General features: G+C 40.8%; 2 protein-coding genes across 3 annotated transcripts in view; both read left to right on the forward strand.

Moving 5' to 3' along the window:
- Positions 1-16,154, forward strand: part of MAP3K5 (mitogen-activated protein kinase kinase kinase 5) — a 92,215-nt gene extending 76,061 nt beyond the window's left edge. Inside the window, exons 21-30 of the mRNA XM_090135730.1 lie at positions 693-713; positions 1,404-1,581; positions 1,686-1,854; positions 4,671-4,856; positions 7,836-7,941; positions 9,627-9,870; positions 12,672-12,784; positions 13,591-13,703; positions 14,534-14,610; positions 15,420-16,154. Of these exons, the coding sequence (XP_089991856.1) occupies positions 693-713; positions 1,404-1,581; positions 1,686-1,854; positions 4,671-4,856; positions 7,836-7,941; positions 9,627-9,870; positions 12,672-12,784; positions 13,591-13,703; positions 14,534-14,610; positions 15,420-15,480 (1,268 nt within the window). The 3' untranslated portion in view covers positions 15,481-16,154. The remainder of the gene's footprint in view (positions 1-692; positions 714-1,403; positions 1,582-1,685; positions 1,855-4,670; positions 4,857-7,835; positions 7,942-9,626; positions 9,871-12,671; positions 12,785-13,590; positions 13,704-14,533; positions 14,611-15,419) is intronic.
- Positions 16,155-17,752: 1,598 nt separating this feature from the next.
- The window catches only part of MAP7 (microtubule associated protein 7), a 103,247-nt gene continuing 97,679 nt past the window's right edge, over positions 17,753-23,320 (forward strand). The window contains exon 1 of one of the 2 annotated variants that reach the window (XM_090135735.1): positions 17,753-18,346. In XM_090135735.1, the coding sequence (XP_089991861.1) occupies positions 18,301-18,346 (46 nt within the window). In that variant the 5' untranslated portion in view covers positions 17,753-18,300. The remainder of the gene's footprint in view (positions 18,347-23,320) is intronic. The other variant, XM_090135734.1, reaches the window with a different exon arrangement.

Below are 23,320 nucleotides of genomic sequence, written 5' to 3' on the forward strand. Positions count from 1 at the left end.
ATAGGCATGGGGTGTCAGCTCCTCCTTCCTCTCTGTTCCAATGTCTAACTATCAATTGGTAAAGAAGCTTTTGCTAATGTCTAGTCTGAGCCTCCCATGATGCCACATATCTTGTCGCTTGGTACCACGGAGGAAAGATAAGCAGTTTCCTCTTCACTACCCCTAAAAGTTTTTATCTGTTTGTTTATTTTATTTATTAAAAATCTGTGCATGTTTTCATTCAAAGAATGTTTCCATAGAGTGCATTTTATATAATGTTATAGCATGATATTGAGCCTCAGGAGTGTTTTATATGAGCAAAATGGTCTTTGTCCATAGCAATCAGTATTATTTTTTTTTCTACGCTCATTCCCTGTTCTAAATTGTGGAATGTAACTGAGGAGCTTTGAGAAGTTGAATTCTGTATTTTATGTTTGCATATATGAAAAATATCCTCTATATAATTTGAGTGTTATACCAAAAAGAAGAAAAGATACCATGTAAAGGAGATGGTATTGGATGAGGGCTTTTCACATACTTGGTTTGTTGTTTATTTTTGGATTCAAATTCATTTTAAATGGCAGTAAATCATACTTTAAAGTAAGAATTACAGCTAAGAGCATCCAGCTAGTCCATAAAAATTAAAGTGAGTACTTTCTTTTCTTTGTTATTTTAGCATGTATAACTTTCTTTTCTTTGCCTTTCTCCCCCAGCTCTTTCAGCTAACACAAATGGTGAGTTTTAACATACTTTCTTAATCAGAGCATAAATATGTAGAGACTGTGGTTATCACTCGTTCTGGTATAATTTGTCACATTAAATCCTTGCAAAGAGAGGTGGGCACAACTATGAAAATGAGTGACCCTTCTCTGTTAGAAAATTCTAATTCACTGTGCAAATTAAAAACACCGTGATGCTGCCTTGGCTGAACTGTTCAGGCAGGTGGGTGATGTGGGCTTGAAGAATGGGGTTGTTATAGGATCCCTTAGTAGAAATCTGAACAGGAAGCAAAAGGGCTGTTTTGTTTTAGCAGAGCCTAGGTTTGTAGAGAAGGATATGTAGAATTTAAATTACTAGAATGTGGGTATATGGCTTAACCTATATAAACACTTTGTTACTGATCAGAGTGCATGCTAACGACATGTGGTAGATGTTCACTCCTGTGTCTGTGTTCTGGAAATGAGCTTGCAAAGAGCCCAGTGTTTCCATATCTCAATAACATTTTCAATAAAAATGTAGCTGAAGATAATTCTATTCCAGAGGAACAAGCTCTAGAAGTCTTCTGCTGTTTGTTTGTTTTAATTGTTATTTTTATTTAATATTTTGTATTGGTGTGGGGGAATGCATTCAGAATTTTTTGTTTTTCTTTGCTTCAGGACTATGTTGGTGCTATTAAATTTCAATTTCTAAATATCCTTTATTAGAGTATCTTCGGAGTATATCCTTACCTGTTCCTGTTCTGGTGGAAGATACAAGTAGCAGCAGTGAATATGGCTCTGTCTCACCTGATACAGAGTTAAAAATTGATCCGTTCTCTTTCAAAACAAGAGCAAAATCCTGTGGAGAAAAAGATGGGAAGGGAATCCGGTCCCTTTTTCTGAGGTAAAGTACTGCTATCCAGCATTAATGTTACATAGTAGATTAGGAACTACTGCATTGTGATTATATTTCATAAAGTTTCTTTTCACCGAGTGCCTTTTCTTCAGCATCCCAGATGAAAATTTTGAGGATCACAGTGCACCTCCTTCACCTGAAGAGAAAGACTCTGGATTTTTCATGCTGAAGAAGGATAGTGAGAGGAGAGCTACCCTTCACAGGATATTGACTGAGGACCAAGAGAAGGTGGTGAGGAACTTGATGGAAGCTTTGGCTCAGGTAAAGTAATTTCAAAAGGCAGTCAAAAATAAAAATAATAATAATAAAAAAAAAAATGATGCAGTTTGAAGACTACAATTACTTGAAAATTTCAAATCTATGTGTAATAATAATAAAAAAAACCACCCACTTAATTAAACTAGAAAGCATATACAATGTAAGCTTTCACAGTTTATTGCTTTATTGAAGCTAATAAAAACAGGCTCTGATGTTATGTTTATCCTACATTAGATATGCCTTTTCTGCTGTTCATAAATATGATTTGAACACCTGGATACTAGTTTTTGTGAGTTCCATCTTCTAGCTGTCGAGTTTGATGGAAAAAGAGCTGGATCTTTTGGTCTGCTCTGATCTTAGGTTACTGTATAGAAAAGAGTAGAGTTATTGATACAAACCATTGTCTTCCAGCCAACAGCCTTAAAAGGAGAAAGACAGAAGTAGTCAGAAAATAAAATGCCTCTTCCTCACAGTGATTGGAGCCACATATGGAGGGGAGGGAGGATGGAGTAGAGTAGTGGCAGATACAGCAAAATAATTGCAGAATGACCTTTTGGTGCTGCTTTGTGGCAATGATTCATTATGATGTATCAGTTCAGGATGACACCAAATAAATTACAGGTCATCATCACGCTGTTAGATGTTGCAACACAGAAATTGGATGACAGGTTTTTTTGTTCTTTTTGTAATGTGTGTGTTAGTAGTTAATTGACTCACTTCATTTTCAAGGCTGTGTATTACTAGTCTAAAACATGTTTGTGTAAAATATGGCAAGTCATCTTTTAAAGATAGTACTGCTAGAGAAACCAATGCAAACTAATATGATTCTTATGCGTGTAGCACAGCTAATGTAATTGGAAATTGTTACTATACAGAAAAAAAGCTTCTAACTCATAGAGGAAAGTGAGGGTAGGGGAAATTACAGCAGTTGTCCTGGTAACTATATACAAAGTGTTAAAATAAAAGGCAAGAAGAAATGCTAGCAATCCATGCTATGCAGGATAGCTGCTGTAACACAACACAGTTGTTAGCATGCGTACGAAAGTAATAATCAAAGAGATTGTGAGAAGCTGAAACAGCCACAAAGTCCAAAGAAGGTGCTCATTTCACATATCTTCTCCTGTATTTCCCACCAAATGTTGATGGGGGAATAAGTGTTCTTCAGGTGGAGCTGGAACAGCCCAAGATAGGAGCCAGGGAACATGGAGCTGTAGTGTCAGAGTTCAAAGCCCAGCTGGGTGGGACCATCTGCACTTCAGAAGGGTGCAGAACTTTGACTCCCAAACACAGTTTTCTATCACAGTTTTGTGCCTTGTCAAAGAGCAGGAAGCTTACTCAAACCACCAGAAAGCAGTGGTAACTGCAGTTAAGGGGAAGCTGATCTGGATTCCTGTTACACCTTGCTTAAAAGCAAGAAAGTACCAACAGATGGAAGTCTGACCTGCTTGTTAGGCTTCATCAGGATTTAGGCTTCGATAGTACTTCTCCCTTCCCAAGAAGTTCTTATAAGAATAATTTCAACAAAACAGTCACTGTGGGGGATGGCTGTGGCAGGAGAATGACCCTCCCCAAAGTAAACCTCTGTTTTTAATTAGGGAGCCATACTGGTTACCATGTCCCCAAGGTGCCGTTGATGGACTTGGAACCTTCTAATTCAAGGGCTGCAGTGAGTTCTGTGTCCACCTATCTATCCTAATGGCTGTTAATTATTTCCAGGAAAAGGGGACCAACTACTGCAGGACAGAGGGAGGAGTCCATTTCAGTATAGACAATAGTCAGGTGAATTTTCCAAATCAGAGCAAATCAAAATCAGAAGGTAGAATTTTTCTCAGAGGTGGGGTGCTTTAATCAGTTAGATGTTTAATTACTGTAGAGTTTTTTTTGTTTTTACCTTCCCCCACCAGCCAAATGTTCTTGGTTTCATCCAGATCAGAATTAATTAACAGTCAAAGACTAGTTAACAAATTATGCAAACAGAGTTCTTGACGTATCCAGCTGTGACATTCATGGCTTAAAACTGATAAACATAAGGGAACCAAACACAGAATGTCGTTCTGTTATAGAAACCAATGTTTGAAATCTTTATAAGTACTTCATTTCCTTTAGAAAAGGTGTTTAATGCCGTGTGCTGAACAAGTAGTGAGGTTTTCTATCTCTGACTTGATCTTAAGGTTTGAAAATGAAATTTATATTCCATATGATATTATATTGGAGAGTAAATAAAATCTTCTGCTTCCTAGTTATTCATGGTCTTTATTCTGATGAATACTTTTGAGCTTTTTTGCTATTTTTGTAGCTTATTCAAAAACACAGAAACTTTTAAAGATAGGCACTAGACTTTGTAATAGGGAAGGGAGAGATTTGTGGATTTGCTTTAATAAACAGCTAAGTGCTGTACAAAGGGAAATGATGTAAAAAGGAATTAGTATTTTTTCCTCTGTAACCTTGACTAATTCCTTCTTTTAAATGCAGTGGTGGGATTTTGCACGTCGTCTTTCAGAGGCATTCTGAAAAGTGCATGGTTTTTTTTTTTTTTAATTGCAGTTCAGAGAATGATATGCACATATGCTTCAGCAACTGCTGTAAAATAAAGTCAGCTACTTTCTGAGCAGTAATCTGCATTAGCAGGGAGCTCAGTGGTACAGTTGTGTTTACACAGCTACTGTAATGTGACCCGCAGTTGCACCTTTGCCTTAACTATAGCGTCAGATTCCAAAAATCATATTGCCAACTAACATTATTGGTTGAAGGCCCTCTGGGTGTACATTTCAAAAGATGGTTATAAAAACTATTTCTTTTCCTGTCTGTTCTTCTTCCAGGGAGCTGAAGAGCCCAAGCTAAAATGGGAACATATTACAACGCTTGTTTCCAGCCTCAGAGAGTTTGTACGGTCCACTGATCGTAAAATCATTGCAACCACTCTTTCAAAACTGAAACTGGAGTTAGACTTTGACAGCCATGGTATCAGTCAAGTGCAGCTTGTGCTGTTTGGTTTTCAAGATGCTGTAAGTTGTCATTTTTACTAAATATTTTGTGTGGGAAAACTGCAAAAATCTAGAAAACAGAAGTAGATGAAACTTGGTTAACTTCCCTCCAGAATTTCTGAACCAGTAATGTGTGAGAACTTTGATCTTGTAATAATGAGAAAAACAACCCACAGCCATGATTGGGTTTGGTTGCTGTGGGACTGTTGGCAGGATGCAAATGCTGAACATAGCTGTTCAGATTTTGTTGATTAAAGAATCTTCATTCAGCACAGTTGCATAAGCTTTGTCACAATGCCAAAGCAGAAAAACCTTTTTAAAAAATCTCATTTTATGAGAGTTTCTGGTAAATAAGATTGACACTGACTGTCAAGCATGTCTTGCATAAATAAATCTCTTGAACTTGGCTTCTTTATAAATTCATGCATTAAGTACTTCCATGGCCTGACATAATACTCTAAATTATAAATTTGATGTGAATTCTGACTCTAGTTTTGGTTAGCATCAGAATTAGCTGCTAACCAAAGTTAGAAGCTTTTCTTATCAATCTATAATAAATAGAATAAGAAGGAAGAAAAATAGGTTTCCTTTGTGACAGCAATTAATTTGCAGTTTGTGCTATCCAACAACGAGCAGCAACCAAATAGACATATAAATACCACTTAAATAGCTAGTGTACCAAAAGCAAATTTGTTTTGTTTTCCAGCTGTGTATTTCAATGTTAGTTCACAAACAATTATGCTTAAAGCTTAAGATGAATAATTTACATGGGAGGAAACAGCTGTGCTGGGTGTCTCTACGGAGCCTGAAGTTCTGAAATGAAAAGTGAAATGACAGTCCAAGTAGGCACTTGAGGTGGATCATTCTTGTCAGCATTTTGACCTTGTGTACTTTGAGAAAGAACAGAGGTGTCAGGAAAGATTGTACAGCATTTAAACTGTTTGTTGCATACACCATACTGACAAAGAAGTAGACCGCCTACCAAAAAAAGCTAATATGCAAAATGAATCTGTAAAAGAGAACTTTCCTCAAAGGAAAGAAGTCTTCACTCTGAGTACTCTTCAGCTCTCCACTTTCTTTAGCTTCACATCACTTCTGTTTGGACAGCTGAAAGAAATACATGTGTACAAAGACCAGAAAACCAATTGATGGCGAGAAAGAGTACAAATATCTGTGTTGGGTTTCTGGCAGATGTTGTTGGGCATCAGCTGTTTTGTGACAACAGTCAGTTCATGCTCTTTTCTATAAATATTTAATCTTCTTCTGTTACCTTCATTGTTGTAAGCTGCTATTTTTAAGTTATACATTTCTCTCCCGCTACTGTTATTTAGCAAAGAGAACTACAGAAAGGTCAAAGAAAAAAGATTGTAATTAGCCAGCCTTTATTTTTTGACATGTTAAATTTCTATCATAGAACTCTCATCCAGATGTGTATCCATCTCAGGTACTGCACAGGCGGGCATATTGCTAAAAGTGAGGGAAAGCATTTGCCTTGTTCTCAGGACTTTTAACTTTGTAACCTGGGATTACCCTGTTCATATCCAAGATGTCCTCATAAGAGCACCTATGAAGAAAAGCGGTTTTGTGCTACAGCCTGAAAAGCTCAAAGGCATTCCTGTGGAATTTTTGTTGTTGTTCTTGTCAAAAATGCATTGTGCTGCTTCAGTAGTTGGATAGATAGGCTACAGGCAGTGCTGTGGGTAGGAATTAGCAGGAGGTGCACTGCCTCAGCTGGCCGTGGGCCGGCTTGGATGGGGCTATGTGTAAGGCTCTGTGCACTTCTGCGTAGTGTCCAACTGCCATCTTGTGGCCGCTGAGGACAGAACTGAGGAGAGCGAGGTGCTGCAGTGGGGCTGATCCAGTTGCTGGTTGAGAGAAAACTTGTGGGTCAAGATGGGGACTGTTTAAGCAAAGGAAGTGGAGGGACCACGTAGTGCAAAAGCAGTCTGCTACCCACCAGCTGAGCAATGCCTTGCCCGTCCCTAAGCAATAGCTCCTTTGGAAAAAGTGGGTTTGTTTTTCTTGCTGAGCAGGACACAGTGTGATAGGGAATATCTGTTTAGCTAGTTGAGTCGGCTGTCCTGGCTGTATCCTCTCCCAGCTTTTTTTGTGCACCCCTAACCTACTCACTGGCAGGGCAACGTGGGAAACGGAAAAGACCTTGATGCTCTGCAAACCCTGCTCAGCTATAAATAAGTAGATAAATATCAGCCCTGGTTTTGGCACCAGGCCAAAACACAGCACCTTGTGGGCTGCTAAAAAGAAAATGAGTTCTATGCCAGCCAACCTGGTACAGGCACCTACGTCAATTCCTGCCTTGCTGAGCACTGTAGCTTTAGGGCAGTGATAATACGATTCATAACACTTTATTGCCTTCTAAACATGCATAAAAGTTTTCACAAGTGCAACTGTCTCATCGTATGAAGTTAACAGTAGAAGGAAAGAGGTGATGGCACAGCATCAAAATGAAGTCTTCTGACTATCTAAACTAATGTTAATTAACTATTTTCTGAATCAAGAGGGAGCAGCGTTTATATTAATTCTTTTATACTTCCTACAGCTATTCTTTAGAATAGTGAAGCACTGCTCAGAGCAAGCAGAGAAAATCATACCAAGAAAAGCAACAAGGTTGATTGGGTTAAGTCACAAAGCTTCCACAATATGGTCCTTGGTATTTGTCTTGGGGCTTGCATTTTTTTTCAGTCAGTCTATGACTGTAAATGTTAAATAAGCTTCAGTATCAGCCATGTGAAAACACCTAGCACAGGAACTGGTACTTCATTTAGAATAAACTACAAAGTACTGTCTCTGACGCGTGGTATTGTCAACTTCCACTGTTTTGTTAACAATTTCTTCATTCAGTGTCAACATGAAATAGTTTACATCACTTGTTTTGATGCAACATCTTTAAGTTCAAACATTTTACAATATTCTGACATATATCATGGTATTATTAATTTGTGAAGGATATGATGGCTGACTTGGATTCTGTCTTGCTAGGTCAATAAAGTTCTCCGAAATCATAACATCAAGCCACACTGGATGTTTGCATTGGACAACATAATTAGAAAAGCTGTGCAGACAGCTATTACTATTCTGGTCCCAGGTAAGTTAGTTCATACTGCTCAGCAAATATTTGTTACCTGATCTCTTTAAATGTGCTTTAGAGCTGTGATTATGGTGCTTCACTTAAAATTTTGAAACTAGCAGAGACTTTTTTCCTGTTCACTGTTTGTTTTGCAGCTCTAACACTGATAAGTGTGTTGTCCATGTTACTTTCCAAGATGTGTAATGTAAACAATTCTGCAACTCAATGAGCATTAGCAGGCAAAGGTGTTCTGAGGCTGCCTTTTTTGAAGTGCATAATGCTGCTATTGGTATCCAAAGGATGAACAAATCGCCCAGCATGGGTTAATTTTTTTGGAAAATGTATATTTACACCTGCTGATGGTTGCTCTACAATGGCAAAATGAACTTGTTCCTAGTAGTGTGATGTTTTTTTGTTGTTTTTTAAAGTAAAACAAATACAGACATATTTCCCAAACATAAAAAACAAAACCAACCAAACAAAAAAAAAAACAGCTGGGGAGCTGCTGTGTGATAAATTCACTTTGTTTTACTTAAGGTAGGGGCAGCTGTTGGTCTTAGTATGTTTGGCTCTAAAGCAAGTGGCATTGAAATTAAGAGGTTAATTGGATCGAGGCATGAATGTCCCTTTTGGAAAGAAGTTTACTTGTAGATTCTTGAGCATAAAGGAAAAAAGCCTAGCCAAAAAAAAAAAAAGTATATTTTGAAGTGGAGGCTAAAGGGAATACTCAGCCATAAGGAGGCACAATTGAAGGAAGGAAGGAAGATTTACATAAAATGGCTGAGATTAACAGATGTTGATGCAGTAACAGATTTTGTAGGAATATAAGATCTTGTGTATGTTTCTTGCATACCTGGTAAGTTCTGGTAGGTAGTTTAAACAGGGAATAACACAAAACAGTGTATTCTTACAGCTTTGTGTCCATGATTTTGTGAGTGTACATCACTACAAAGTAGGCAGTGTTCACTCTAACGAGTAGAAGGGAAGTGTGCTACTTTAACTGTTGGGAAAGTGATCTGTTTGTTATTTTCTCTCTGTATGTTTGGACACAGATTTTGGTAAGCATGATATTCTTTTAATGAGAGAATGCTAAATATCTCAGATATTTAGACCTCTAGATATCCAAATCTCTTAAATTTTCACTCTCATGTTCAGATGCAGATATCGTCTACAATGCATACAGTTGTACTTCTTGATAGCTGTAGGCTAAATCTAACGCAGAAGTGGTGTTAATACTGCTTTAATCAGCATTTAATAGGTGTTAATAGGAAGTGGTATTAGTATGATAACTCTGTCCTCAACTACTGGAGGCAGTAGCATTCATTAACCCCGCTCCCCCCCCAACCCCCCCAATTCAGCAAGCCCTCAATCAATCCTGGCACTAGAAAGCAGATAGCATTCATACTGCAAGTGCAATACTGTTTGTTCTGTATATAGGGTGAACAGTAAGATTTCTGTGCAGTTTGACATCAGATGCTAGCCAAATTTGAAATCTTACTAAGCCAGATTTCTATTTCTTAAGGACTTTGAACATTCTGTGGGCCGAATCAGAATGTGTAAACTGTTACTCTATGGTATGAGTGGTCCTAAACCCCTAGATCTGTTCTCTTGCTCCAGAAATTTCCAGTCTGGTTTAATCAAAGCTGTAGGATGATCACTAAATAGTTTTTTTTTTTTTCCTTATATTTTAATCTTTCTAATAGAATTGAGACCACATTTTAGTCTTGCATCTGAAAGTGATGCAGCAGATCAAGATGATATAGAAGTTGAAGAAGATCAAGATGAGCAGCCTCAGAATCAAACTATCCAACAGCCTTGCATTGTCATGGAAGATGCAGTAGCTACCTCAGGTGTGAGCACACTCAGCTCTACAGTATCCCATGACTCACAGGCTGCTCAGAGAACACTGAGTGTCCAGCTGGGCAGGCTAAAATTAGAGACTAATAGGTAAGTCTGGGCATCAGGACACACTAACCTTCTTGTGACTCCGTATGTTGGTTTGTGTTTTTAATTACACATACTAGAATAGTACTGACAGTATCAAAATTCTATAGTAATGCAACTTATCCTTTAAATGATAGTCATTGTATAGTTGTGACTGATCACATGTATTAGTTTTATTCATTTCAGTATGATAATGACACAAGTTAAGGTTGGTCTTGGCTTCAGGCACCCTTTCAAGGAAGATCTGAAAATGTTTATCTTGCTGCCAAGTTTCTGCTTTTTCTCTCCTTCATATGCTGTATTTAGCTGATGAATGGTGGTATGTTTTGTTTCCATTAAGGCAGAACACACTGTTCTTTTCTGTAGTTATTCCTGGGGAACAAACAAAAGCGAGTCGACAGCCACACATGAACTGACAAAGGAAACTTCTAGAGTTGTTTTGTGTGCAGAATTCATGGCAGCAGGATTTGTGTTTACAAGCAAGCATTACATTTTTATTTTATTTTAAAAATGCTGTGGGTCGGAGAAGGAAAAATGTGTGCACTTTTTAAATAAGAAATGGTCCAGAAACTTGTATTTTGGATTTTTTTCAGAACATATATGCATTCTACTTTTACTAAGATATTATTTTCTTAACTAAAACACAGGTCTCTGACTCCCATTGTTTTATTCAAACAATTTTTCTATATAATCTTGTTAATGAAAAGAAAACATGTACTAAATAGTCTGTTTGGAGCAGCTATTTTAGCTTTATATGACACTGGATTTCCCACTGACCTCAGTAAATTTTTTATGTGACCTTCACAGAAGGAGAATATATCTTCAGTACAGTTGTTATGCTGCCAGAACATTCTACGTAGCAATTGACCCAAATTAAATTAAAATGTTAAACTGCTCTTTACTTGTAAGTGTTTCGAGGAACTTTGCCATAATTAGATAATTTATTATACTGTACTATTTTTGATAGAGTAAGAACTCTTCAGTTCTCATTTTACAATTCACTGTTTATGTTTGTGGTGAGCACTGAGAAATATTTTGATTTACCTTATTAATATACTTAAAAGCAACAACACAAACGTGATATAGATTGTCTCACTTGACTTCTCAAGTTTATGCTCAGGAATAGCATCCTATTGGATGAGGTATTGCTTTCTAGAACCTTACTTCTGTAAACTTCTTGAATGCAAAGCCTTTGGCCAAATAATCACATCCTATCATACACTCAAATTTTGAGGTAAATAATATGGGCAGTTGTTTAATTAAGGAATTAATTAAAACTTTATTGGCATTTGCAGCAAGTAGCTTCTGAGAGAAAATGGTTTATTGGCCCCAACGGCCCTTTTTTCAACCAGAATGGGTAGAGGAGGAATACATTAACTGAAAGCTTCAGTTGAAGCCTCAGGCTGCACGACTCTCTGCAGAATACTAATCTGCATCGAGAGTAACCAAGGTGTGGGTGTGTGTAGAGAGACAAAGCAGTGTTGATAGCATGGGAGGTGGACTTCTCAAGAACTGTCAGCTCTAGTGTGGAGAAGTACTCAAATGCAGCTGTGCTGTTGGTAAGCCAGCATGTTCTATGCATCCCTAAAAGTAGCAATCGTATAAGAAGCAGTTCATTTCTGTGCAGAGACAGAGTGCTTCTGCTGCACATCCTCCAGCTGAATTCCACAATGCCCTTATCTCTCGGCATCCCAGAAGAAAAGTTGCAGTGTCTAACTAACGTAAAAACAAAACAAAAGCTGCACTAAAATGGAATAGATACTGTGTAGTTCTCAGGCTGACAAAGACTTCAAGGAAGGGATGGAGATGCTGTGATTCTTTCGAAGTAGAACTTCCTAAGACTGGAGAGTCACAAATAGGTTTATGAGCTATAACGTGAGCATATGTTCTCAATCTCCAATTTCTTTAGCCAGGTTTCTGTGTATGTTTGGTTCACAATTCATTCTTTTACGAAAATAAATAAGGAAATAAAAATACAGAACAGGAAGTTACAGCAGCGAGTTTCACATGCATATTTTCTATTGTATTCTGACTCTTTATCCTTGATCAATTTGAATGGTACTGGCCACCAAACTTCTAAGGGGTTCCCTCTGGCGTTGTATTATGAGGGATTCAGACATAGGTTCTGGTTTGTTTCTGCTTGTCATTCTCAAAAGTAATTGCTTAGGAGAGCACCAAAGCTATTTTGCCTTTTCTGACATTCATATAGCATGGGAGGGCAGGTATAAACCCTTTACTAAGTGAGGAGAGACCTTGTGTGGATTGCAGTGCATCTTTCCCACTTAAGAAACAGACCTATAAGCTGTCACCACTTTTTCATCACTTCTCCATCCCTGCCATGCTTTTGAAAATATCTGCTGGGGGGATGTGAATTGGCATTTAGCCATACACAGGATAAAGTGATGAAGTTCAGCACTTGGTTTATGAAACGCTTCGATAATTGGGAAGAAGAAATCCACAGTTTTGTTTATAACAGAATACTGGCTGTATAAATTTAACTGAAACTTTGTGTCATATTACCTGTTCTGTTCAGCACGTGTCTGTGTCTATGAAGGCAGAGTATTTGCTTTGTTTTGTTGCTTAATAGCTGTAGCTTTAGGAACCAGAAGAGTAGATGCTTTTATCTTCATGTGAGTCATAAAAGTTTATAGTGATAGGATATTCCTAAGACAAGAGAAGAAATCTGTCCATATCTCTGTCAATAAGGTTTCCAGTTTAAGTTTAGTAGGATGTGAAACCAACTTAAAAAAAGAAAAAAGAAAAAAAAGAAAAAAAAAAGTGTGTATTTTCCTCTTGCTTCTCAGGTTATTGGAGGAGCTGGTTCAAAAGGAGAGAGAATTTCAAGTCCTTTTACATCAAGCTATAGAAGAAAAAGATCAGGAGATCAAAAACCTCCGGCTTAGGTCACAGCCAATAGGTGAGAAGCTATTTTGGAGAAAAATTTCACACTGGCCACAGATGAAAACAGAACAGTGGCAGATAAATTTGCCAGCCTCAGCAAACATGTTTTATTATGTTGCTTTTGACACAATGTGCTTTGGAGTGCACACTGAAGAAACAAATTAATGAATTTGTTAATCACAATAAAAGTGATAGCATGACTTCAGTATTTTTAATGGCAGTTGTAACATTGGATATTCAAGAGGCTCTATCTAAATGATGAGACAGAAGTACAACTTAAATCTCACTGAGTGAAGCTGAGTTTGATCTGCATCTACCTCAAAGAGGGTAGAAGTGCTAATGCAGTTTGGTACTTCAATGTAGTGTGCTTCAAATAAGTGCCACTTTGCAAAAGCAGCTGATTCTCACTGTAAAGCATTGCCTACACACCACTTGTATGAATTACACTGAATATTTGATTTGTGTGAGAAACTCTGTGTAGACACAATTGCAATGATACTGAGTTTTCTATCTGAATCATTCTCCAAAGAGGAAAGTATCTGTATCAGATGTTCGTGCTGCTTTAACTGCCTTCAGATTCAGGCCTAGGGCCCAAATTCACACTGTTACCAAGTACAATAGTTGATGTCAACTGTCCATAGATTGCAATTGGCTGTGGGCTGCAGGAACTGACATTTATCTGTGGGGGTACTGCTATCCTAAGGCTGGAGGGAAAAGTGATTAAAGACAGTGCTTCAGCAATAAAAATGATAGGAGGTGTTGCTTTGGCAACATGCAACCTTCTAAAAAAAAAAGTAAATAAATAAAAAATGCTTGTTCTAGATATTCCTGGGTTATCTGTCTGTCATCGTCATTCCACTGGCACAGGGACTGAGGACCCTGATCTCATAAACTGGCTGAGTGTTCAAGGAGCTGATGAGGCCACAATAAACAAGGTAAGGATGGTGCTTTCTGATTGCTTTGTGACACAGATGCAGTACTGTTTTGTGACTGAACACAAGAAGAAAGCAAATCATCTCTCAAAATGTGTGAAGTAATGAAAATGAATCTCTTTTCAGAGGAAAAGAAAAAGCCACAAATACAAAAGCTATAATTTAAATATATATATATATATTTAAAAATTGTGTAACTGACAAGGAGTAAGAATAAATTGGCCTTGAAAAGAGGCAGTATTGCTTTGGCTCACAGTTCTTCAGCATCCTCCCAGATGGTGGCAGTTCCTGCTGATTACGTCCTGGATATAGAGAACATGTTCACCCTTAGCTAACTGTGAAATCTCATCAAGATTCTGCAGCAAAGGATAGATAATTTTAGAGGTGCTGAGCACCTCAGTTTTGGCTGACTTAAGAAAACCTTCATGTAGTTCAAAGCCTTCTTGGAAATTCAAGTATCAAATTTAGATGCCACTGATGAAAATGTGAATCTTATTTTTTTTTCAATTTTCTTGTGTAATTATGCGTCCGTGTACATTCACTGAAGTCAAGATTCTGAGATACCAGTGGTAACAGTGGAAATGCCAATTGACAAAAGTTTTGAGAAGCTGCAAAAGCACTGTGTTTTGAGTAATGTGTGGTATGTCAGTGTGTGCAATAAGTAGTTTCACTGGGTTTCACATAGGTGTACAATATGGATTCATTTCTTAGGTGCAGCACATGTTGGACCAATTCTAGATTTCTTCTAGAGACTTCTGTTTCTAAGGGCAGACTGTATATATGGCTAGATAGTATTTCTAACAAAATACTGATATTTAACTTTTTTTTTGTAGTTCTTGGCTGAAGACTATACCTTAATGGATGTTCTCTGCTATGTTACACGAGATGACCTGAAGTGTTTGAGACTGAGGTAAGGCTGCACTGTTAAGTGAACTGCGTGGAGCTGCAGCAGGTTTTGTTACATGAGCAAATAACTGATACTAAACCCCTGTTTCTTGGATTGTGCTGCATTGTTTTAATAGAAGTAACACTTTACAGTATTTCTTGTATCTCTCTATGCAGTCCTGATAAGCTGCTGGTAGTGCTTGCACGTTAAAAACAAGCTTTTCTTTTATAGCCAAGCAAAAGAATTTTTTTTTAAGTACAGCTTTTACCTTGCACTTGGATACCCTGGGAATCCCATTAGAGCCCTGCTTTTACTTTAAAAGGTTGAGATTGCAAAATGTGCTTATGTTCACCATTATTATTGAAGCTGCAGAAAGGCACGTGGCCTACAGCTAATGCTAGATTCCAGCAAGTCATGCCAGGTGCATCTGCCACAGCATTATGGAGGACCAGCTCATGCAGAAACAAGAAAAGTTACCAAGCATTGAGGGTTCCTAGTTTTAAAATAATTTTTAACAAGTAGTAAAACTTCAGCAGGTGGTTCCTTCGTAATGTTGGCAGCCTGCTGTGGTTTATGTAGGTCTAGAAGTCTGAGTTCCAGAAAGCAGGCAACTGGAAAGTGAAAAGTTTGTCCTGTACTGTAATCAAAAAAGGACTCTGCTCTCTGTTTGAATACGTGTTGGATTTCACCTTTGATCAGCCTTCCTACTCAGTCGTAGAACTGTATTAATCAAAACTAGAACAAGAGAATCAGAATGCACCTGAACTGGAATACTTTCTGGGTAGAGAGTATTCTTGTACCTGAGCATCTCTAATTTTTTTTTTCCTTTACAGGGGAGGAATGCTATGCACACTCTGGAAGGCCATTACTGACTTTCGACAGAAACATGCCTGACACTGAAATCTTTCCTTGCTTCTCTGTGGAGAGGAAGAGGTTTCTTTCCAGCACAGAGCAGGTGTGCTGTCAGAAGGACTGTTGCACTTTAATCCAGTATTTGTTTACCAATGTTAAAAACACTGCAGCTTCCTGACTGCTCTTACTCCTGTAATCCCTGAGGAATATGTAAACAACATGCAACATTATTTTACTTCAACCATTTTTACTTGCAAGTTTTCCAAAAATTAAAAGGGGGAAAAAAAATTAACTCAAGAAATATTGTACTTAAAGTAACCAGATGTTCATTTCATGGAAAACTGATGTAAGGTTTCATGTGACTGTGCATCACTGGAACAAAACCAAAATGTGACACCTTCTCAATCAAGTTTCTTTTTCTTTGTAGTGTTGTATCAGTAAAATGTAGTAGAAATTCATAATTTCAATCAGAAGTAGATGTTTTTCTTCTAGTGTGCAAGACCTAAAAGTAATTGTTTTTACCTACTGCTCTACATAGTTTAATATTGTTTATTTTTGGTAATTTAAGTTCTACAGTGCATTTGTTTTAGTTGTTTATGTACTACTGAACTGTACCAGTTGCATACACCTCAACCATAGTACTGTTAGCTTGTTCTAAAGCTATCTGACACACACAGTTGAAAATAAAAATAACCTAAGAGTTACTTTTTCCTATATTTTTGGACTTCTAAAATACTAAAGGTGTAAAATGGGAAAATATTGGAATAAAAAAGGAAAAAAAAAAAATCACACTGAGTATCAAGGGAAACTTTCTGATGTGTTCAAGTTACAGTGATTTGACTTTGATAATCCATAACCTTGAATGTTTTCTCTGTACTGGAATCAGTGTGAACAGAACACTGACAACTCCCTGCAGAACACAGTTTTTCTCAGGCTCCTCTGCTTGATGTGATGAAAGAACGCTCACCCTCTGTGCACAGAACAGTTGTTTTGCTTTATTCTACCTTTGTCTGTATCTCTTTTCTCACACATTATGGAAAAAATCGTGGACATTCTATCCATCCACACTGATTGTCATCCTGGCATTCCTGCACTGAGATTCTTCTGGGGCAGCTTTTAAACAAACAAACCCTAACACAAACAAATCCCCATTCCATTATGAATAGAACATGCTTAGACAGAAGCTACTCCTTTCTTTGTAAGCCTTGTAGTTGATGAACAGCTTATGTCCTGAATTTTTCAGGTTATGTATTTCCCAAGAAAATAACATGCACACCAAGAGTGGTAGAAAACACAATCAATTTTAAAAAATCCTAAATATGAAAAAGTGACTTTAGGAAAACAAACTAATTTGATTTGACAATGTGAAATGGGATTCTGTGTGACTAAAGCTTGAAAAGTTCTGGTTTTATGCAGGATGAATAGGACAGAACACAAGTGCATTGCTTTCTCTCTTCATACTTTAAAAGCAAGCAGCCTGTTGTCCATGGCCTATGACTCAGGATGCTCAGGAATGCCAGCTATGTGTAAGAGAAGACAGTGTGATCATTTCCATGTCCATTTTAATATCTCCACGAGACCTAGCTTGGCACCAGCTGGGAATTAATTCCTGTGGTTTGCTGTTGGCCTCACCAGACCTGCAGAGCTGCTCAGTAACCCATTCCATAGGGCTGTGTCATATTTGATGCAGGGCTAGGCAGCCATCCTACCTGAGCACCTGTGGGGTGCACTTCCGTCAGCTGCCCAGTTTATCCATCCTTGGGCTAGAGCTGTGCACAATCAGAAAAGAGTTTGTAGCAACCCCACCATGCCATTGCAGTAAATTGTTCTAAACACTTGTAAAAATATTTGTAATGGACAGAACGTGTACGTCCTTTGGGGTGGAGTGCATCAGGGAGGTCAGCTGGGGACCATAGAATCCTTTGAGTTAGAAGGGACCCTTAAAGGCCACCTAGTTCAACTCTCTTGCACTGAACAGGGACACCTATAGCTCCGTCAGGTGCTCAGAGCCCTGTCCAGCCTGACCTTGAGTGTCTCCAGGAATGGGACATCCACCATCTCTCTGGGCAATCTGTTCCAGTGCTTCACTACCCTTATTGTAAAAAACTTTCTCCTTGTATCCAGTCTAAGTCTCCCCTCCTGTAGTTTGAAACCATTTCCGCTTGTCCTATTGCAGCAGGCCTTGCTGAAGAGTCTGTCCTCTTCCTTCTTACAGCTTCCTTTAAGGGGGAGTCCCTCAGCTTGGCTCTCCAGGGATGCTGGCAGGTACCCAATGACCTCAAGTGAGACACGAGATCACATTCTGAGGACCCGGTATGTTTTAGTGAAGGATTCTGCAGCAGGCAGCCTTTTGATTACAGGATGCACTGCTCCCTTTGAGCTTAGCAACCTCCTGGTCCTTGGCTAGAGCTGCTCTGGTGCAGGGCTCAGGATGGCCGAGACTCCTTCCACTTCTTTAAGAGAGCCAAGCAGAAGGCAAGAAGGAAATCCGGACCGCGGCAGCGCTGGCTTTGGACCCTCTCTCGTTCGGCGCCGAGCCCATCCTGCAACCGTGTTGCAGCACCTCACAGTTTCACCAGCCAAGCCCCGCGTCCCGCCTCACACCGTCAGGGGCTGCCGCGGCAGCCGTGCTGCCAGAGTCCTGCGAGACACCGCAAAAGCACGCAGGGAGATACAGGCACCGGAACTCGGAGTGAGCCGACAGCTCCCGGTTCATAACCGCCTCACGGCCGCCCTCGGGACAGCGGTCGCTGCCGGCCCGCCCTCACCTGCAGCTACCGCCGGGGGTGGGACGTGGCGGCCTCACCTGCCCGGGGCCGCGGAGCCGCGGGGCGGAGCCGCCGCGCGCGCCGAGGAGGAGACATGGCGGAGGCCGCGGGCAGGAGCGGCGGGCGCCGGCGCTCCGCAGGTGAGGTGCTGCGCGCGGCTCGGGGTGGGCGCGCGGCCCGGCTCGCCCCTACGCGGCCGCGGGGAGCTGCGACGGCGCGGGGTTGGCGGCGGCCGTTCCCCCTGCAACAGGTGTACGGCCGGGCTGCGGGGCTCTGCCCGCTTACTCCCGCCGGCACCGCGCGGCGGCGGCGGCCCCGACCCCGCGGCTCCGCATCGCCCCGGCTGCGCAGCCAGGGTAGATGCGGGACGGCAGCGATGCGTCCCCGCGGGGCCCTGCGGCAACCCCGGCCTTCGGGGCTGACCTGCCCGGCTGCCGCCGACCCCGCGCGGGTGGCCTCGCTGGGGCGGCGTTCGGGATCTCTTTTATTTTGTCCTGGAGAGCGAGGAGGTGTGGGCGTATGGAAGCGGGCGGAGCGCTACGTGGCTGCTGCAGGTGCCGCTCGCTTTGCGGCTGCGGGGGCTGCCCGCAGCTCTCGCTCCCCATCTGGTTCCCCTCGCCGCACAGCGCGGACGCTCTGCGGTCCTTCGCTCCCCCCGCGCGCGTTGGGTTCGTGGCTGAAGGGCGTTCATCAAAGCAGCCGCGTGGCTGCTGCTTAATTAACCGCGTTTCCACAATGTTTTTAATACATATTTTATATAACGTGGGCATGCAGCAGCGAGCAACAGCTGCGGGCAGGCCCGTCCACGTGCTGTCTGTCGCTAAGGAGGCTCAGTACGCAGCGCTTTGGCTCGGAAGCCCTTTTCGCAAACGCAGCCCCCTGCAGAACGCGGCCCGCAGTGCGCGGGGCTGGCGGCCCGCTTCGCTTCCGACGGGAGGAACGGGATGCCGGGCTGTTTTCTTTGAAGCCACGGTTAACAAATCATTTTCCGTCTCTTTCCCTCGTCGCTTTAACTCGATGTTTTCGCTAATTGCACGAGCGGGCTCTTTCGTTTGTCAGAACTGGAGACGACGACGCACGTTTTGCAGGCGGGCTTTAAAAAGACTTCTGTGGCGCAGATGAATTCTGCGCTCGCTTCGCCTCGTGGCACCGCGCTGCGCTCCCGCTCACCGGACTCACCGGGCTCCGGTGCTTTACCCGAAGCCGCACGGGGGGCGGACGGGCCCCGAGAGCCGCCAGCTCCACGCCGCTGGGAGGCGGCCGCGGCGCTCCGCAGGTCCGCGTTGTTCCCCACTGGCCGCCAGGCGGCGCCCGCGGCACGGCCCGCTCCGCCAGCACCGGCGGGCCGGCGCAGGCTGGAAGCAAAGCGCGGGGCGGCCGCGGTGCTGCCGTCGGCGATCGGCGGAGAGCTCTGCCTTCCCCGTTCGTAATTATCTCGTGTTAGTCGTAGTGTGACTATCTCCAGCTTGTTAAATGATGCTGACAGCCTTAGAGATACTTTCTTGACAGGAGGACTGCTAAGGTAGCTACACCTGTGTGCACTATCGCTTTGCTTTGGCTTCATGTTCTTTCCTACGTGTTACTTCAAATGTCAAAAATCATAACTTGCCATAATCTGAGACCGCTGCCATTTTATTTTCATGACGATTGGCTTCTTTAGCACAGATAAACAAACATAATGCTTTACAGCTGGAAATTATTTGTGGCGTTAAATGTAATTAAATGTGATCAGTGCAGTAATTGCCTCAATTATGTAAATGGGGTATAATCTCGCAACGACGGATTTTAGTTCTCACTTAGAAAAACGTGTATGCAGTGCAGGCCACAGTGTGCCGCTGGTGCTGTGGTAACTCTGCACACCCACCTTCCTTGCCTCTCCATGCAACTTCTGTTGTCCAGTTGCAGTGTGCTGTGAGGAGCTGCTGTAGAACAAGGTACACGTGTAGCCCCTGCTACGTGCATCCGAGGTGAAGGCGGCTGTGAGAAGATGGTGCTTCTGTAAAACTGGTTTCCATTTAATTCTGCGCGTGCTCTCAAGTATTGAGTCTGGAGTCACGTTGTATTTTATTAAAGTCAATCTTTGCTTTCATTAACGTGAGATATGTTTATAACCTCAGAGGATTTAGAGAAAATACTTGAAAATGTGGATTCTGGGGAATCTGTCAGAGCTCAAGGAAAGTGAGCTGTTGTTGTCTGCTAAGAAAACATGAGAGGATGGGCTGCCTGATTGACGTGGGTGGAGTTAGCATCACCAGCTCCTCTTGACTTTGAGTCAATCCCTTTGACTCAGGGATTGCAAGTGATGGAATGACTTATGCTCCGTATTGATAGTCCAGGTATAAGAAACTTGTGGAGAAAACATGAAGTACTGGTGCCTCCAAATAGTTTTCATGTCAATGTCTGATACTCTAATGTCGTCTTCTCAAAGTTGGTAGTCCACTACTCCAGGCTTTTCGGGTTCATCTAACAAATGTGCTGGGAAGATGCCAGGAGAGTGCTGGTAATTATGCACAGCATCAAATTCTTCACAGGATTTCATCCACCAAGTACTGTCAGTAATACACTGTAGGAGAAAATTTTAATTTGGTCTTGGCGTGTTGCCTTTGTTTTGAACTATTTCACATTTCTATCAAAGTTCAGTACATAGGGAAGGTCTCTTCATTCTCAGGGTGCTTTACAAGCACTTTCACCTTTTGAAGGTGAAGTGCTTCATGAATGCAGGTGAGGTATTCTAAAACTACTCTAGGAGACTGCCTAGGATAATTAGCCCTGATTACTTTTGCTTTCTGCTGAGTTCCTGTCTCCTACTTCCCCATCCAATCCATCCCCATTCCTCACTGCATTTCTGTATTTAACTGAGCAGGGACTGAAGCAATCTGGTATTCTGCTTTAGACCTGATGTTCTGCTGTCACAGATAGGTTGGGTCACTCTTAGCCAACTCTTTTCAAATCGCGTTGTTTTTCATCACTGTATGCATTGTGCAATTTTTATAACTAGTCATGCTATGCAAATCTATTTAATTAAAAGTGTAACAAGACGTGTCAATGTTTGTCTTGCGTTTGATGGCTTTACTGGTGCATGTGTTTGAGCTCATGGATCCGCCGATGGGATCCCTGCCTGTGTGCTCTCACATGGCTCTAAGCAAGTTCCAGTTGGTGTGGGGCTGAATGGTTCTGCTCTTTTTGGAGTTAAAGCATTCCATGCAATGACTGAATGAAGAAGTTGTTCATGGTGTTACTGTATCATTATGGCTGTGACTTTTATAAGAGAGTCAACTCATTGCTCATTTAAAGCTGTTGTCTGTGCACTTGACAGCATTCCCATTACTCAAAAAGATGTGAAAGTTTCCCTTCTTATACTCAGGCATTTTACATTCTGTGCTATTGATTAATGCAAGGTACCTTCTTTCCACCTTCTTGGAAGGAAAAAAAAAAAATCAATCGTTATAGACTAAATAACAAAAAAAATACATATTTTAAGGATGTATTCCTGTAAAATAATCTACAAGTTCTTTACTGTCTTGCATATTTACATAAGAAATCTTTGAAGAGAAACTTAAAAACCTCTAAAGATGAGGTTATTCTCTATTTTGACAATCAGAGGTAAAAGGAAAAGAGAGCAACACAACGGTAGGAACTTGTAGGAAGTTGTTATAATAGGGAAAAAAAGATCTGTCTTTTTAAGGCTGTTTTGCTCTGTCCTAGATTCACATGGCGTTGAAAATAAGGTTTTCAGTTCTTTGATGCTGAGTAAATAGCTGTTCTCTCATGCCAAGAAAAAAAAAGGCTCTATTTGCTTGGGTTTGGGCTTGATTTAAAATCTACTGAATTAAGTAGAAAGTATATGCAAGGAGATAATCTCCTGGAGAAATGTAGGCAGGGATCGAATTTGGAATTTAGTTATTATGCATATGTTCTGATATGTAGCTCTGTTATGCATTTTTTTAATGAGTTCATAAAGTTTTTGACCCAGATGACTATTAATGTCAAAAATGTCCACGTAAGATGCACGCTGTATTCTGTGCTCACACTGTTTTTATACAGGTTTTGATTGGTAGGTACAGTTTTTGCAGGCTAGCGTGGGGTCTGTTAACCATACCTGGATTTCCCTGATTGTTTCCCTGACTGGAACCCAATTCCCAGTGGAACCTTATTGTTCCATGTGGGAAAACAGCAATATAAATGTAAAATGTCATCTCCTTTCTTGATGCTAGCATATAGGATGGGGACCTGTCTTGTCCTGACCCTCCATACTAGGCACATCACAAACAGCTTAATGAAACATTTGCAGTCTAAAAAGGAGCATATATTAAAATAACATGTTGACTTAATCTAATTCTTGATATCAGCATTTGGGTTGAGAAGAAGCTTTATTTTTATTTTAAGAGGCCTTGAACCAGTATCCAAGAGCAGAAGTGGAACAGTTTTTATTTTGCTTGGCAAATACTATGACCCACAACCATCTTAAGGTTATGTATTATTTTGTCCCTTACAAGAAAATGAACTTCACTGTTAGCAATTTTGCATAAAGCTGGAGTAGGGTAACAAAGGAAGTGTGGAAATCACTCTAAAAGCACTGAGGCAGCTTCTGTTCAGCTTGTGGTTTTCACCATCCAAACTTCTTGTTATTGCTTCAGCTGCTGAGTATATCTTATAATACTAATAATAAGCAGTAGTAATATAGTGGTAATGGTTATAAGCTCTCACAAAGTACTTTAAAAGAGGAAAAAATAAAAGAATCAATTGCTTACTCTTTAGCTGTAGACTTTTCTTAAACTCTATCTTATCTGCCCTTATCCTGAGAATACTGCAGGCGAAAGATGTGAGATTTCTGTAAAATGTAGCTTGTTGAGTGAATGTGCAGTGAGTGGAGGAAAAATCTGCGTATTGTGATTCAGCAACATCTTATGAGTGCTTCTGTATGCAGGGCTTTTCATCAGCAACTTGTCTCTGAATTGATCCTTTCCCCCTTCTGTAGTGCTATATGATTTTGTATTTGATTGGGTTGCCCAATGATACAGAGTGGCTTCTAGTTAGTGTACTTGATATCTGTAAAAGATGCTACCTGTAAAAGATGCACGTTGCCCTGTCCTCGCTGGGATTTCACGTTCATA

Source organism: Phasianus colchicus, chromosome 2, assembly GCF_987193195.1.
Source record: "Phasianus colchicus chromosome 2, bPhaCol1.hap1.1, whole genome shotgun sequence".
Lineage (NCBI taxonomy): Eukaryota > Metazoa > Chordata > Aves > Galliformes > Phasianidae > Phasianus > Phasianus colchicus.